The 12,819-nt window shown below is 42.5% G+C and overlaps 1 protein-coding gene across 4 annotated transcripts; it reads left to right on the top strand.

Moving 5' to 3' along the window:
* The first annotated feature begins 280 nt into the window (after positions 1-280).
* LOC129749705 (DNA-directed RNA polymerase I subunit RPA1) lies at positions 281-12,030 on the top strand. Of its 4 annotated transcripts, none has more exons than XM_055744756.1 (8): positions 281-2,309; positions 2,368-2,442; positions 4,993-5,255; positions 5,316-6,400; positions 6,468-6,800; positions 6,864-7,047; positions 7,103-10,444; positions 10,921-12,030. In XM_055744756.1, exons 4-8 carry the CDS (start codon positions 6,232-6,234, stop codon positions 11,954-11,956), a joined length of 5,064 nt encoding a protein of 1,687 aa, XP_055600731.1. In that variant the 5' UTR covers positions 281-2,309; positions 2,368-2,442; positions 4,993-5,255; positions 5,316-6,231; the 3' UTR covers positions 11,957-12,030. The 4 variants fall into 4 exon arrangements, with proteins under 4 accessions (XP_055600731.1, XP_055600729.1, XP_055600730.1 ...); XM_055744754.1 differs by adding an exon at positions 2,500-2,970 and having other exon boundaries at positions 281-2,442; XM_055744755.1 differs by having other exon boundaries at positions 281-2,442.
* Positions 12,031-12,819: the final 789 nt, after the last annotated feature.

The following is a 12,819-nucleotide window of genomic DNA, read 5'->3' as shown; positions in this document are numbered from 1 at the left end:
CTGGCGATATTTTTTTTTATTTTGATTTCCATTTTATTGTGGTATCAGATTTTGGGGGATGAGTTCTCCTTTAAGAGCTTAACTTTGAGCTATGCCACCAAAAGCCAAACCTGTAGGGAGGGAGTTTCATTCGGGTTGGCGGGGAAAGTTCTCAAGTTTGGGTATTTTCGAGGTTCAGTGATTATCTACACAAGGGGTACGTTCACAAAGCAACGTCAGACGAGCTCCGCAACAGTGACGACGGAAAGATTTGGCAGCTGCCAATCAGCGCAGTGCGACATCCGAGAAAGTTAACAAAAGTGCGTGTGTTCTGGGATGCTGCGGCTACGTATGGAGGAATCTTTCTGAGCTCCCAGCTTTTGAAAGGTGCGGATTTGGTGAAGCCGCTTCTATCTGTCATCTGCCAATTCCGACAGAAACAGTATGCCATCGCTGGGGACATAAGGCAGATGTTCCAGTTGATTATTCGTCCGGCAGATAGAAACGCACAACGATATTTGTATCAGGAGAATTCAGAAGCTGCGCTCGATGTGAACATGGACGTCGCAACGTTCGGGGCAGCGTGCTCCCCGTGTTCAGCACAGTTAGCTAAGAATGGAAATGCCCATAGGAACATAAAGATCGTTATCCGGAAGCTGCTGAAGCAATTGTTGACAACACATATGTTGACGATTTCCTTGCGAGCTGTGCCATTGAAGAGGCAACGAAACTGACTTTGGAAGTGAGTCTGGTCAACCGATCAGCTGGTTTGGAGATACCTAGTTGGCAGTCGCACTCCAAACACGTTCTGAAACGGGTTGGGGTGACTACTGGAGATAATTTTGTAGTCAACATGGAAAATTGCTCGCGGTGTGGTGGTCTACTCAACCGAATTGCTAACCTGTATCATTTTGCGCACCGCTTTAAGCGCTTCAAACGGGATCCTGTGGAATCTAGTAAGTCCTGTGGTGGTCTGAATCGTGATGATTATGTGTCGGCGGAAACAGCCATTTGGCGGGCTGTGCAGCGACAGGTGTTTGCAGGAGAAATTCAAGCGCTTAGAAGCAGTTCTGAGCTCTCATCGAAGCAGTGGAAGCGTATCGGCAAGGGAAGTGTCCTAGCGAAGCTATCACCGGTGATCGATGAGTCCGGTGTTCTCCGGATGGCGAGTGGAATCGACCCTCAAGCGGCTCATTATTCGTTAGACGTGCGAAATCCTGTGATAGTACCAAAAGATCATAATGTCACCACTCCTTTGATCCTGCGATTTTACCAAAGGTACGGCCATGCCAATATCGAGACGGTACTGATCGAGTACAAGCTACGTTACTACATTCCCCGGATGAGAGCCAGTTCGGAGAAGGCGATTAAGACTATCTTGCACCATCGAAGGCTAGACGATGAAGGACTGCGAACATTGCTCTCGGAAGCAGAATTGATAGCCAACGCCCACCCGCTGACGTTCGTGCCGCTGGAGGATCCCAAGGAAGAAGTGCTGACTCCAAATAATTTCCTTTGGCTAAGTTCCGGCGAGGACAGTAAACCACCAAGGGTACCAATCGACGATGTTACACCTTTTCGACCAAACTGGAAGGTTATTCAACACTTAACAAACCAGTTTTGGAAGCGCTGGGTGCAAGCTTACCTACCTACTATAGCCTGCAGGACGAAATTGTTCACGGAAACGCGGCCGCTGAAGGTCGGCGATCTAGTGGTCATCGTAGACGAGTCCGTGCGCAACGGATGGCTCCGAGGTAAAGTGGTGAGGACTCATCCAGGACGAGACGGACAAGTTCACAAGGTCGACGTGGAGACTTGCGACGGATCTACTCTTCAAAGGCCAGCGGTAAAGGTTGCTCTGTTGGACGTGCAGGAGGAGAGTAAAGTCGATTGACTACGACGTTACGGGTTGGGGTGTTAGTAGAACTGGCAACCTTGGTACGGGATCGGACAAACGTCAACGCGTTGGCGCCGAAAAAGAATTGTCATTGTTAGAAAATTGATCGAAACTGCGACACATTTTTTCTTGACCTGGCAGTTAGTTAGTTTGAAGTGAATTGTTTTTAGCGAAAACAGTATGTATTTGATCATTAGTTATTTGATCATTCTTTAATGTATTTTGTTATAGTAGGTGGAATCTATTTTGCTAGTTGCGCGTGATTTGAGTGCTCGCAGATTTGTGAGTCGGAAGAGGTTAGGTGATAGAAATTCCTTACTGCGCAATTTGCCACTAAAATATTGTATTTCCTTTGATAGTTTGAGTGACCGTTCGATTGTTCCGGTTAGGTGTACCGGGTTGAGCTCAATTAGAGCGGTAGGAAAGAAAAAGCGTAAGTACGCAAGAATACGTGTTTGTACCCGATGATAAATATGATTTTCGTCCATTAGCTTCAAATAGCCGGTGATATCCGATGGTTTAGGGTTGCCAGAGCTAGAGCTTAGGGTAAACGGCGAAACTTATTTGTAAGTTCATAAAAGATTGTTTACATTATCACCATTTAATAATAAATGTATTTACAGTCGAGTTCGTTCGCATACAACGTACTACGGAACAGTTTTTATTTCCCACACTATTAGTCTGAGGCCGTTTTCTTTTGACAGCTGGTGCGCACTGAACTTTCCAATTGTCGGTTTGAATTTTTCCTCCTGGCCGACCTGAGCGTTAAAATCCCCGATGACGATCTTGATATCATGTTTTGCTGCGCGTAGAATTCGTCTCTGTCGTTACCGGTACTTCCGAGGTGAGGGCTGTGCACGTTGATGATGCTGATGTTGCAGAACCGGCCCTTGATTCTCAACCGGCACATACGTGGGTTGATCGGACACCACCCGAACACGCGCTTTTGCATGTTTCCCATCACTATAAAAGCTGTTCCAAGCTCGTGTGTGTTGCCGTAGTTCTGGTAGATGGCCCTTCCAGCATACTTCCTGCATACCTCCTGCAGCGGCTACAATATCGAATTTGCGGGTCTTCAATTGGTTGGAGAGCACGTGGAAGTTTCGCCCAATTTTTTTTTTTCAAATTTTTGAAAGTGTTAAATGATTTTAAGATGAAACCGCGTTTGGCAATTTCGCTCATTTCATGTTTGGCTACAATTTTAAAATTTTCTATTTTTATTGATTACACTAGTTTACAAAATTTAAAAAAAATCGTGAACTTGATTAACTGACCAATATTTTTAATGTAAAATCGGGCGCTGAATCCGAAACTGAAATTCAAAAAAATCTCAGTAGAACCGTTTTTGAGTTATGCTCCAATTTTGAAATTTCGGAAAAATTAAAAAAGTTATTGTACTTAGATTGAAATATCTCGGATGACATAACAGTAATTTAAAATCCCTTTTTTGCATATTGAAGGTGAATAAATTTTCTATCGATCATCTGAACATTGTTTTTGCGTTTGACCAACAGTATTGTTGATATAAGTGACTTTATGAGAAAAAAATTTATAAAAAACGCATTTTTTTAGAGAAAATTTGGCTTTAACAAAAGTTTTAGACTCAATAGAAGCATTTAAAAAATCTGATTTTCTTTTGCCCTTAAATGTCAATTAAAAACAAAGATTTCAAGTGGTTGTTTATCAAAATCGGTTGAAAATTGAAGAAGTTATGGCTACTTTACCATAACTGTAATTTTTGCAGTTTTTAATAATTTAACGAACCGCAGTATACTTATAATAGTATAGGAAGAATAACACATGGTAAATCTCACTCGCTCCAAGTCAAAATTATTTATTAGCTTACCAGAAGGTCACATGCCAAGTTTCAGGAAGATCTGACCATAGGCAGGGGTTGCTTGAGTCTCAAACGTGAATACAATTTTAAGGTTTTCTGCCCGGCAGGAACAAAAAATACTGGTTTTTCATCAATAACTTCTTTCATCACCAGCCGATTGTTTTTTATGGTTGATTTTCTTAAAGCCTAAATTGAGACAAATATTTCACCCGAAGACTGCAACACGATTGGACTTGAAGTAAAAAAGTTATTGCAGTTCAAAGGCCGCAAATTTTGTTCAAAACGCAATGAGTACTTTTTACTCATTGCGTTTTATACGAGAATTTTCGACCAAAACACAATCTTTGAACCGCAATAACTTTTCTGTTTCAAACCCAATCGAGTTACAGTCTTCGGGTGAAATATTTGTCTCAACTTAGGCTTTAAGAAAATCAACCATAAAATACAATCAACTAGTGATGAAAGAAGTTATTGATGAAAAACCAGTATTTTTCGTTCCTTCCGGGCAAAATACCTCAAAATTGTATTCACGTTTGAGACTCAAGCAACCCCACCCTATGATCAAATCTTCCTGAAACTTGGCATGTGACCTTCTGGTAAGCTAATAAATAATTTTGACTTGGAGCGAGTGAGATTTATCATGTTTCATTCTTCCTATACTATGATAAGTGTACTGCGGTTCGTTAAATTATGAAAAATTAAAAAAAATACTATAATGGTAAAGTAGCCATAACTTCTTCAATTTTCAACCGATTTTGATAAATAACCACTTGAAATCATTGTTTTAAATTGACATTTAAGCGCAAAAGAAAATCAGATTTTTTAAACGCTACCATCGAGTCTAAAACTTTCGTTGAAGCAAAATTTTCTCTAAAAAAATGCGTTTTTTATAATTTTTTTTCTCATAAAGTCACTAATATCAACAATACTGTTGGTCAAACACAAAAACAATGTTCAGATGATCGATAGAAAATTTATTCACCTTCAATATGCAAAAGAGGGATTTTAAATTACTGTTATGCCGTCCGAGATATTTCAATCTAAGTACAATAACTTTTTTAATTTTTCCGAAATTTCAAAATTGGAGCATAGCTCAAAAACGGTTCTACTGAGATTTTTTTGAATTTCAGTTTCGGATTCAGCGCCCGATTTCACATAAGAAATGACCTTCAGTTTACTGAGTTCAAAAATGCTGTAAACTAGTGTTATTAAGTATGAAGATTGAATTTACTATTTGAAAGTCACGTTTTAACAATTTCATGCTTTCCGTGCCTTGCAGAATAACAGCTCGCTAATTTTGAAATACCCAGAGCCCGGCTCCATTTTACTCAGAGATCGCCTTTGGTATGAAGCAGCCGTCGCTTGATCTAAAACGACTCAGTTTTTCCGAGTAATGGCTACTCAGACGACGCGAAAGTTGGCACTCAGCGAATTCGAGTGCTTGAAGGCGACAACTGAGTAAATGTTGATCAGTTAGTTCGAGGCCTTCCATCACTTTTTTCAAAGTTGCTGAATTGTTATTCGGAACACCAATTTCTCATGGTAAATATCAACTATTATAGACATTTTATAAAAATTCAGACGTTTTTGATTTCATTACAGGATGCGATAATGGAATATACGAAGAAGGAATTACCCTCGAAGGTGCACTAGTAGCAGCAAGGAAAGCCACAATCCGGATTCACGGCCTCTAATTAAATTTTGGTATTCGGGCGGAACAATTTTACCATTCGGATTATAAAGCCAATATTTCGATGAAAAAAAGTAAAGCGGTGCGATTGTGATTTAAAGAAAAATGTGAATTTGGTGAAAATTTAAAAATTTACAATTATGGAAATATAAATGATGAGCAAAATATTTTCACTTTTTATTATTCTGATTCACTATTCTGACAATATTCTTATTGATTTAACTGGGTTTTACGTTTCCTACGGTGAAAAAGCGGCCAAAATCCGTTCCCAAATCCTTCGCGCATTCTGAGTAACCATGACTCAGTTGTCGCGAAAAGGGCGATTAGTCAGATCTGAGTAAAGGCCGTTTAGTCAGAACTGAGTAGGTGCGGTTTTGGCGACAACTGAGTAACCGTCACTCTGAACTGAGTAGCTGAAAGTTAGCGAGAGTATCGTTTGCCGGTACTTACACAATCACAAACTCCCGTTCGCACACGTTTGTTTACACCGGTTAATCGCACACTGTTACACGAAATCGAAAACAAACCACCAACACAACGACAACGGTTTTGAAAACATTCTCAACCGCACACGGGCTCGTTGCACACATACATGTGTTTCATTCATGCTGCCGTTTGACGTTTCAAAATCGACCCGAACGTGTGCTCGAAACATGTGGTTCACGTTTTTTCTCGCGAATTTCCTGTTAAAAAAGTTTAATAATTAGGAGATTTCGTTGAAAACTATTACTAAAGTGTACTCTACTAACCGGTGAACACAGCTTATATAAGTATTCAAAGTTAATCGATTTTATTTCCTGGGAAATTGTAAATCTCAAACCGGTCACCATGACGATCGACCAAAATCTGGAGGTTAACTTGGACCCCACGAACCTCAAATTTTCGGTGTTCAGTTCCGAGGACATCAAACGGATCAGCGTGGCTAAGATTGTTACCCCACGGTCGTTTGACGAACTAGGCCATGCCATCCCGGGAGGCTTGTACGATGCCGCTATGGGTAAGTTACTTCCAAACTTCCTTAATTTCTGCTAAAATAGATTCAATTTTTTAACGACTAATTTTAGGCCCCTCAGGACGAGGTGAAGTTTGTTCGACCTGCGTCAAGGATATCAACTCGTGCGAGGGTCATTTTGGGCATATTGAAATTTGCCTGCCGGTGTTTAATCCGTTTTTCGTCCGGACGGTGTACAACTTGTTGCGCATTTGCTGTACCGAGTGCTTCCGCATTCAGCTGCACGATACGTCCAAAAGTTTGCTGGAACTGCAGCTGCAGCTGGTGGATGCAGGGTATATCGTTGAGGCCGAAGAATTGGAGGTTTTCAAGCAGAAAGTGGCTCTATATCCAGGTGCTCCGCTACCGGAAGAGCTTAATTACTATATGGAACTTTTGTTGACCCGTAAGATGATTTAAGGAAAATCCTTAACCCAACGAGTTTGTCAAAAAAAAATTTACATTGTAGATCCGTACAATACGCTGTGCACCACCAAAAACTCGGAAGCAATCCGAACGGCTATCGTCAATAGTACCTTGAAGGATGCGAAAAAGTTGCTTTGCATTCACTGTAAGGGTGTCATAAAAAAGGTTCGCTTCTCCAACAAACGGTTGGTGTTTAGCATGAACCGTAACGAGATGCGATCGTTCTAGTAAGTTTGGTAAATAGTCTTACAAGCAAAGGTTTTAATTCGTAATTAATTTTAGTGCCTCCAAAGGCGATAACGAGGTGACGGACGAAATGACGAAGGCCACCAATAGGATCCTTTTTGCGAACGAGTGTCAGACCTATTTCCGGCAGCTGTACGCTAATGATGGGGCTCTGTTGCGGCAGTTGTTTCCTATTTTGAATAGTACCGCGATGGAACATCCCGTTGATATGTTCTTCATGGATGTGATTCCGGTGCAACCTCCGATTGTGAGACCGGTACGGCGAGTGGATGGCATGGAGATCATAGAACATCCCCAATCGACGGTCTTGCAATCCATTTTGATGGCCAACGCTTTGCTTCGATCGATCTTGGTGGTAACGAAGAAGGCGGATGATGCTTTAGGAAATGGGGCGCTGGATGCAGAAATGCGAAAAGTTTACGAGGAGGCAAGAGGAGAAACGGCCAATGAAAAGCTATACAATGCGTGGATAGAATTGCAGGTTGCTGTAGACATCTCTTTAGATACCAATTTAAGTAAGGAGAAGAGCAAGACCAGAGGTTGTGGATTAAAGCAGATCATCGAGAAGAAAGAAGGTCTTCTTCGGATGCATATGATGGGTAAAAGAGTAAATCACGCGGCTAGAACCGTTATTACGCCGGATCCGAATATTGGAGTAGATGAGATCGGTATTCCTGTTACTTTTGCCAAACGGTTAAATTATCCTGTCCCAGTTACTCCCTGGAATGTTGCTGAGTTACGCAAAATGGTACTCAACGGTCCAGATGTTTATCCCGGAGCTAATATGATTGAAGACTCCAACGGACAGGTCAGTAAAATATCGGCAATGAACGTGACTCAAAGACAATCTATGGCCAAAACATTACTCACCCCGCACAGCTCAAATCAACAGGGTGTCAAAGTTGTCCATCGTCATTTACTTGACGGTGATATTCTACTGTTGAATCGTCAACCAACTTTGCACAGACCAAGTATTATGGGCCATAAAGCAAAAATTCTCAGTGGAGAAAAGATTTTCCGACTGCACTATTCCAATTGTAAATCGTACAACGCTGATTTTGATGGAGATGAAATGAACGCACACTTTCCACAGTCGGAGCTGGCTCGAAGCGAAGCCTACAACATCGTAGCCGTTCCTCATCAATATCTGGTTCCGAAGGACGGAACTCCTTTGGGTGGTTTGATTCAGGATCACATAGTTTCAGCCGTGAAACTTTTCATCCGAGGAAAATTCTTCAACAAAGAAGATTACCAGCAGCTAGTGTTCCAAGCACTAAGCAATCAAAGAGGTAACATCCAACTACTGCCTCCGACAATTTTGAAACCTGCCAAACTTTGGTCCGGTAAACAGATTATTTCCACCATTATCAAAAACATTATTCCGAAGGGTTTGGCTCACATCAACATGATTGGCAATGCTAAGTTGGGAACCAAACACTGGCAAACGGAAACCGCTCGAAACTGGGAAGCCGGAGGAACGCCCCTTGTGGGAATTGAAATGTCTGAATCGGAAGTGTTTATCCGACACGGAGAACTGCTGGTTGGAATTCTGGATAAAAACCATTTCGGTGCAACTCCTTACGGCCTTATTCATTGCATGTACGAACTTTACGGGGGAAACTGCTCGACATCGCTGCTATCCTCACTGTCTCGCCTTTTCACTTACTACCTACAGTGGGAAGGATTCACCTTAGGTGTCAAGGATATTTTGGTTCAGCGACCTGCGGATAAAAAGCGTTCTAAAATCATTAAGGCTTGCAGAAAAATTGGACATGAAACAGCAGCGGCAGCATTAGAACTTCCCCCAGACGTGTCGGAAGAAGAACTTTTCACCAAAATGGACGAAGCCTATGCGAAGAACCCTCGCTTCCGAACCATAATGGATCGACAGTACAAAACGGCCCTGGACACTTTTACCAATCAAATTAACGAAGTTTGCATCCCGACTGGATTGATTTCCAAATTTCCGGACAACAACCTACAAATGATGGTTCAATCTGGTGCGAAGGGGTCTACCGTCAATACTATGCAAATCTCGTGCTTGCTTGGCCAAATTGAGTTGGAAGGTAAACGCCCTCCTTTGATGATTTCCGGGAAGTCCCTACCCAGTTTTGCTAGTTTTGAAACTAGTCCCAAGTCGGGAGGATTTATCGATGGCCGCTTTATGACCGGAATCCAACCGCAGGACTTTTTCTTCCATTGTATGGCCGGTCGAGAAGGTTTGATCGATACCGCCGTGAAAACCAGTAGATCCGGATATCTACAGCGTTGCTTGGTGAAGCACTTGGAAGGTCTGAACGTACATTATGATATGACCGTCAGGGATAGCGATAACAGTGTAGTTCAGTTCATGTACGGCGAAGACGGAATGGACATTTCCAAAGCTCAATTCATTGAGAATTCCAAACAGATGCGATTCCTCGATCTGAACCGCGACGTTATCGTTCAACCGGAGATCGTTAAAAAGCTGAACAACGATGAAGATTTGAATGAACAAATCAAGGCTCATGTTAAAAAGATGAAGTCTTGGTGTAAGAAAAATGGGCATCCCATTCGAAAGGAGCGGATATCTCCTTTTGCCAAATTTTCTGCTGAAGTTCGCGATCAAGTTCTCGCAGAAACAACCGCCCCTGATGAACGCAAAGCTAAAACAGGCCGTCAGCGCATCACAGAAAAATTAATAAAAAAATGGAGGAAAGCAGATCCAGACCGCAAGGCTAAATATTCCAACAAGTACGTCCATTGTCCGGATCCGACCAACTCTCTCTTCAGACCAGATAGCTGTTTTGGCGCGCTAACCGAACACCTAGAAGACCTAATCAAATCTTATGAAAAATCGCATCAACCCATTCACGATATGTCCGAGCTGATAAAAATCAAAAATAGTATCGCCCTCGTGGCACCTGGCGAACCAGTTGGTCTACTAGCCGCCCAGTCCATCGGTGAACCTTCAACCCAGATGACCCTAAACACCTTCCATTTCGCCGGTCGAGGTGAAATGAACGTCACCCTCGGTATTCCTCGACTTCGGGAAATCCTGATGTTGGCCTCCCAAAACATCAAAACCCCTTCAATGGAAATTCCCTTCCTGCCTCGTAAGAGCGCCAAAAAGCTGAAAGCCATCTCGGAGCAGATGCGGAAAACTTTGAATCGGGTAACGGTGGCGGATTTGCTGGAAAACATCAACGTCAAATCGCGGCTGATTCTAAGACCGTCCCGTAGTATGGAGTACGTGATTCGGTTTAACTTTTTGCCCCACGACGCGTACTCACACGATTTCAGGGTTACCCCGGCCGAGGTGCTGCGCTACATGTCCCGGGTCTTCTTCCAGTACATGTTCCGAGTTATCTTTAGCTCGGCCAAGCAGCGGAATGTGCTGTAAGTATTTTTGTACCCTGCTATTTCGTACTTGGAGATTTCCGGTTAGGCTTGTCGTCAAAATTTTCAAACGATAACAATCGCTAGCTCCAGGCCAGTATCTAGTATCTGCTTTCAATGAAGTCAGTTGTGCGGCAGTCTAGATTGAAGATCGAATACACCATAAGTTTCAATCCTGGACTTCACACTGGTGATTCCATCAAGAACGGAACCAGCGCTTTTGGGCACTGCATTGATTGTCTAAAGCCGTATGGACAAAGAGGGATTAGCCAAATGAGCAAAATGTATTAGAAATGGGCAAGAAGTATTCGATCAGTAGCTTCCGTAGTTAGCTATAGCTATAGCTATATTGCCAGTTGTGTGGCAATCTAGATTAAATCGCAAATTCGCAATAAGGACAAACCCTGGACTTAACAGCGAGTTCACACTGATTCTTCATTTTTTTTACTTACTCACTGGACTTATCTTCCTTACAGGATTGAAATCGAAACCGAACGTAAGCCGACTGGCACCGGAACGAACGAGGAGGGGGACGATCTCATCGATAGCCAGGTACCGGATATGACCCAAATGGGGGGTGACGATGGATCTGGCAGTTCGGACGAAGATGGTGGGGCTAATGCGGACGATGCAGATGCAACGGACTCCCGACGTAAGAGTAAAAAGAGCGACGAAATGGATTACGAGACCGATGATAACGAGGACAACGTAGATAAAGAGGACGATGAAGAGGTGGATATTGAAGACCACCCAGCGAGCGAAAGGACCGCTAACATTTCCGGTGACGAAGAAGAAGAGCCTAAAACTGAAGACCAAGCCGAGGAGGCCTTAAACGTTTCAGTCGGAGAACTGGAAGAAGCCACCGAGAAAATGCTGGTCGTTAAGCAAAGCGAGCTCATCAACGATTACACCTATGATAAAGTCAACCATCGATGGTGTCAGGTGTCCTTCCACATACCGCTCAAATTCAAAGACATCGATTTTACCAAGTTACTGCGCAAAATCGCCGAGAAAAGTGTCGTTTGGGAGGTCCCGAAAATACGTAAAGCCATCACCTACATGCAGAATGATCAACTATATTTGAAAACAGACGGCATCAACATCTACGCGATGACCAAGTACACCAAAATCCTGGACCTCAATCGGTTGTACTCAAACGACATCTACGCAATCGCCAAAACGTACGGCATCGAAGCGGCCTCTCGGGTGCTGGTGAAAGAAGTCCAGAACGTCTTCCAGGTGTACGGTATCACCATCAATCCGCGCCATCTGCTGCTGGTGGCCGATTACATGACCGCCGATGGAACCTACAAATCGATGAGCCGCAAGGGCATGGAGAGCAACGTTTCGCCGCTGCAGCAGATGTCGTTCGAATCTTCGATTCAGTTCCTTAAGGCTGCCGCCCTTAAGGGTAACAGCGATCATCTGGACTCACCCTCGTCCCGACTGATGGTCGGGCAGCTGTGTAAAAGTGGAACCGGTTGTTTCGGGGTCTACAGCACCGTGGAGTAGAGAAGCATGGGAGAGTGTTTTTTTAAAATATATTTTTTATTTTGCAAAGCAGAACAAAGAGTTAATACTTAAAAGCAAAAAACTTGTGTTTCGTAGATCATTTTAATGTCACTTTCGTTTTAAAATATTCCCAAATACCGTCTCCGGTATCAGATCTCATCTCTCATATCCCATGCTTATGTATCAGAACTCTGGCGTCAAGTTTCCCGTCTCAGTTCTTTAGTCTCAGGTCTCATGACATGTTTCATGGTTCAGGACTAATATATTCCATGTCTCTTGTCTCAAGTTTCAGGCCTCGATCTCACGATCTCATCTTTCATATTTCATGTCTTAATATGTCTCAGACGAAGACATAATATATTATATTATACTTATACCTTATACTATACTGTTATATTATACTTATCTATGGATTTAAAGGATCTAAGATAAGTGGTCTTCATTTCAGACCTCAGTTTTCTCGTTTTAGATCTCAAATCTCATTGTTTCTGTCATGTGTTCAAGTTTCACGTCTCAATCTTTCTGAGGTCTCAGGTCTCATGACTCAGGATTCAGATCCCGTAGGTGGTCTTAGCATAGATCTAGGTCTTACGTCTCGAAGCTAATCCCAGTCCTAACTTGAAACTCTAAATTTATTTATTTATTTATTATAATTGAATCAACAGATCAAATATTGATCCAAACTCCAAAGATGTACGCAGATTCCAGAATTACGTCGGGTTTTTCTCAGTTTCACACGATTTACGAGAATTAACATGGTTTTTATGTAAAAAATATAACTTCAATCATTCGGTACGCATATCCTTAAAGCGAACAACGAGTTGGAGACAAACATCAAGAACAATGTAATGGATCGCTTACCG

This window comes from Uranotaenia lowii, chromosome 2, assembly GCF_029784155.1.
Source record: "Uranotaenia lowii strain MFRU-FL chromosome 2, ASM2978415v1, whole genome shotgun sequence".
Classification (NCBI taxonomy): domain Eukaryota; kingdom Metazoa; phylum Arthropoda; class Insecta; order Diptera; family Culicidae; genus Uranotaenia; species Uranotaenia lowii.
The sequence above is the reverse complement of the archived record's forward strand: the minus strand, read 5'-3'. Positions and strand labels throughout refer to the sequence as shown.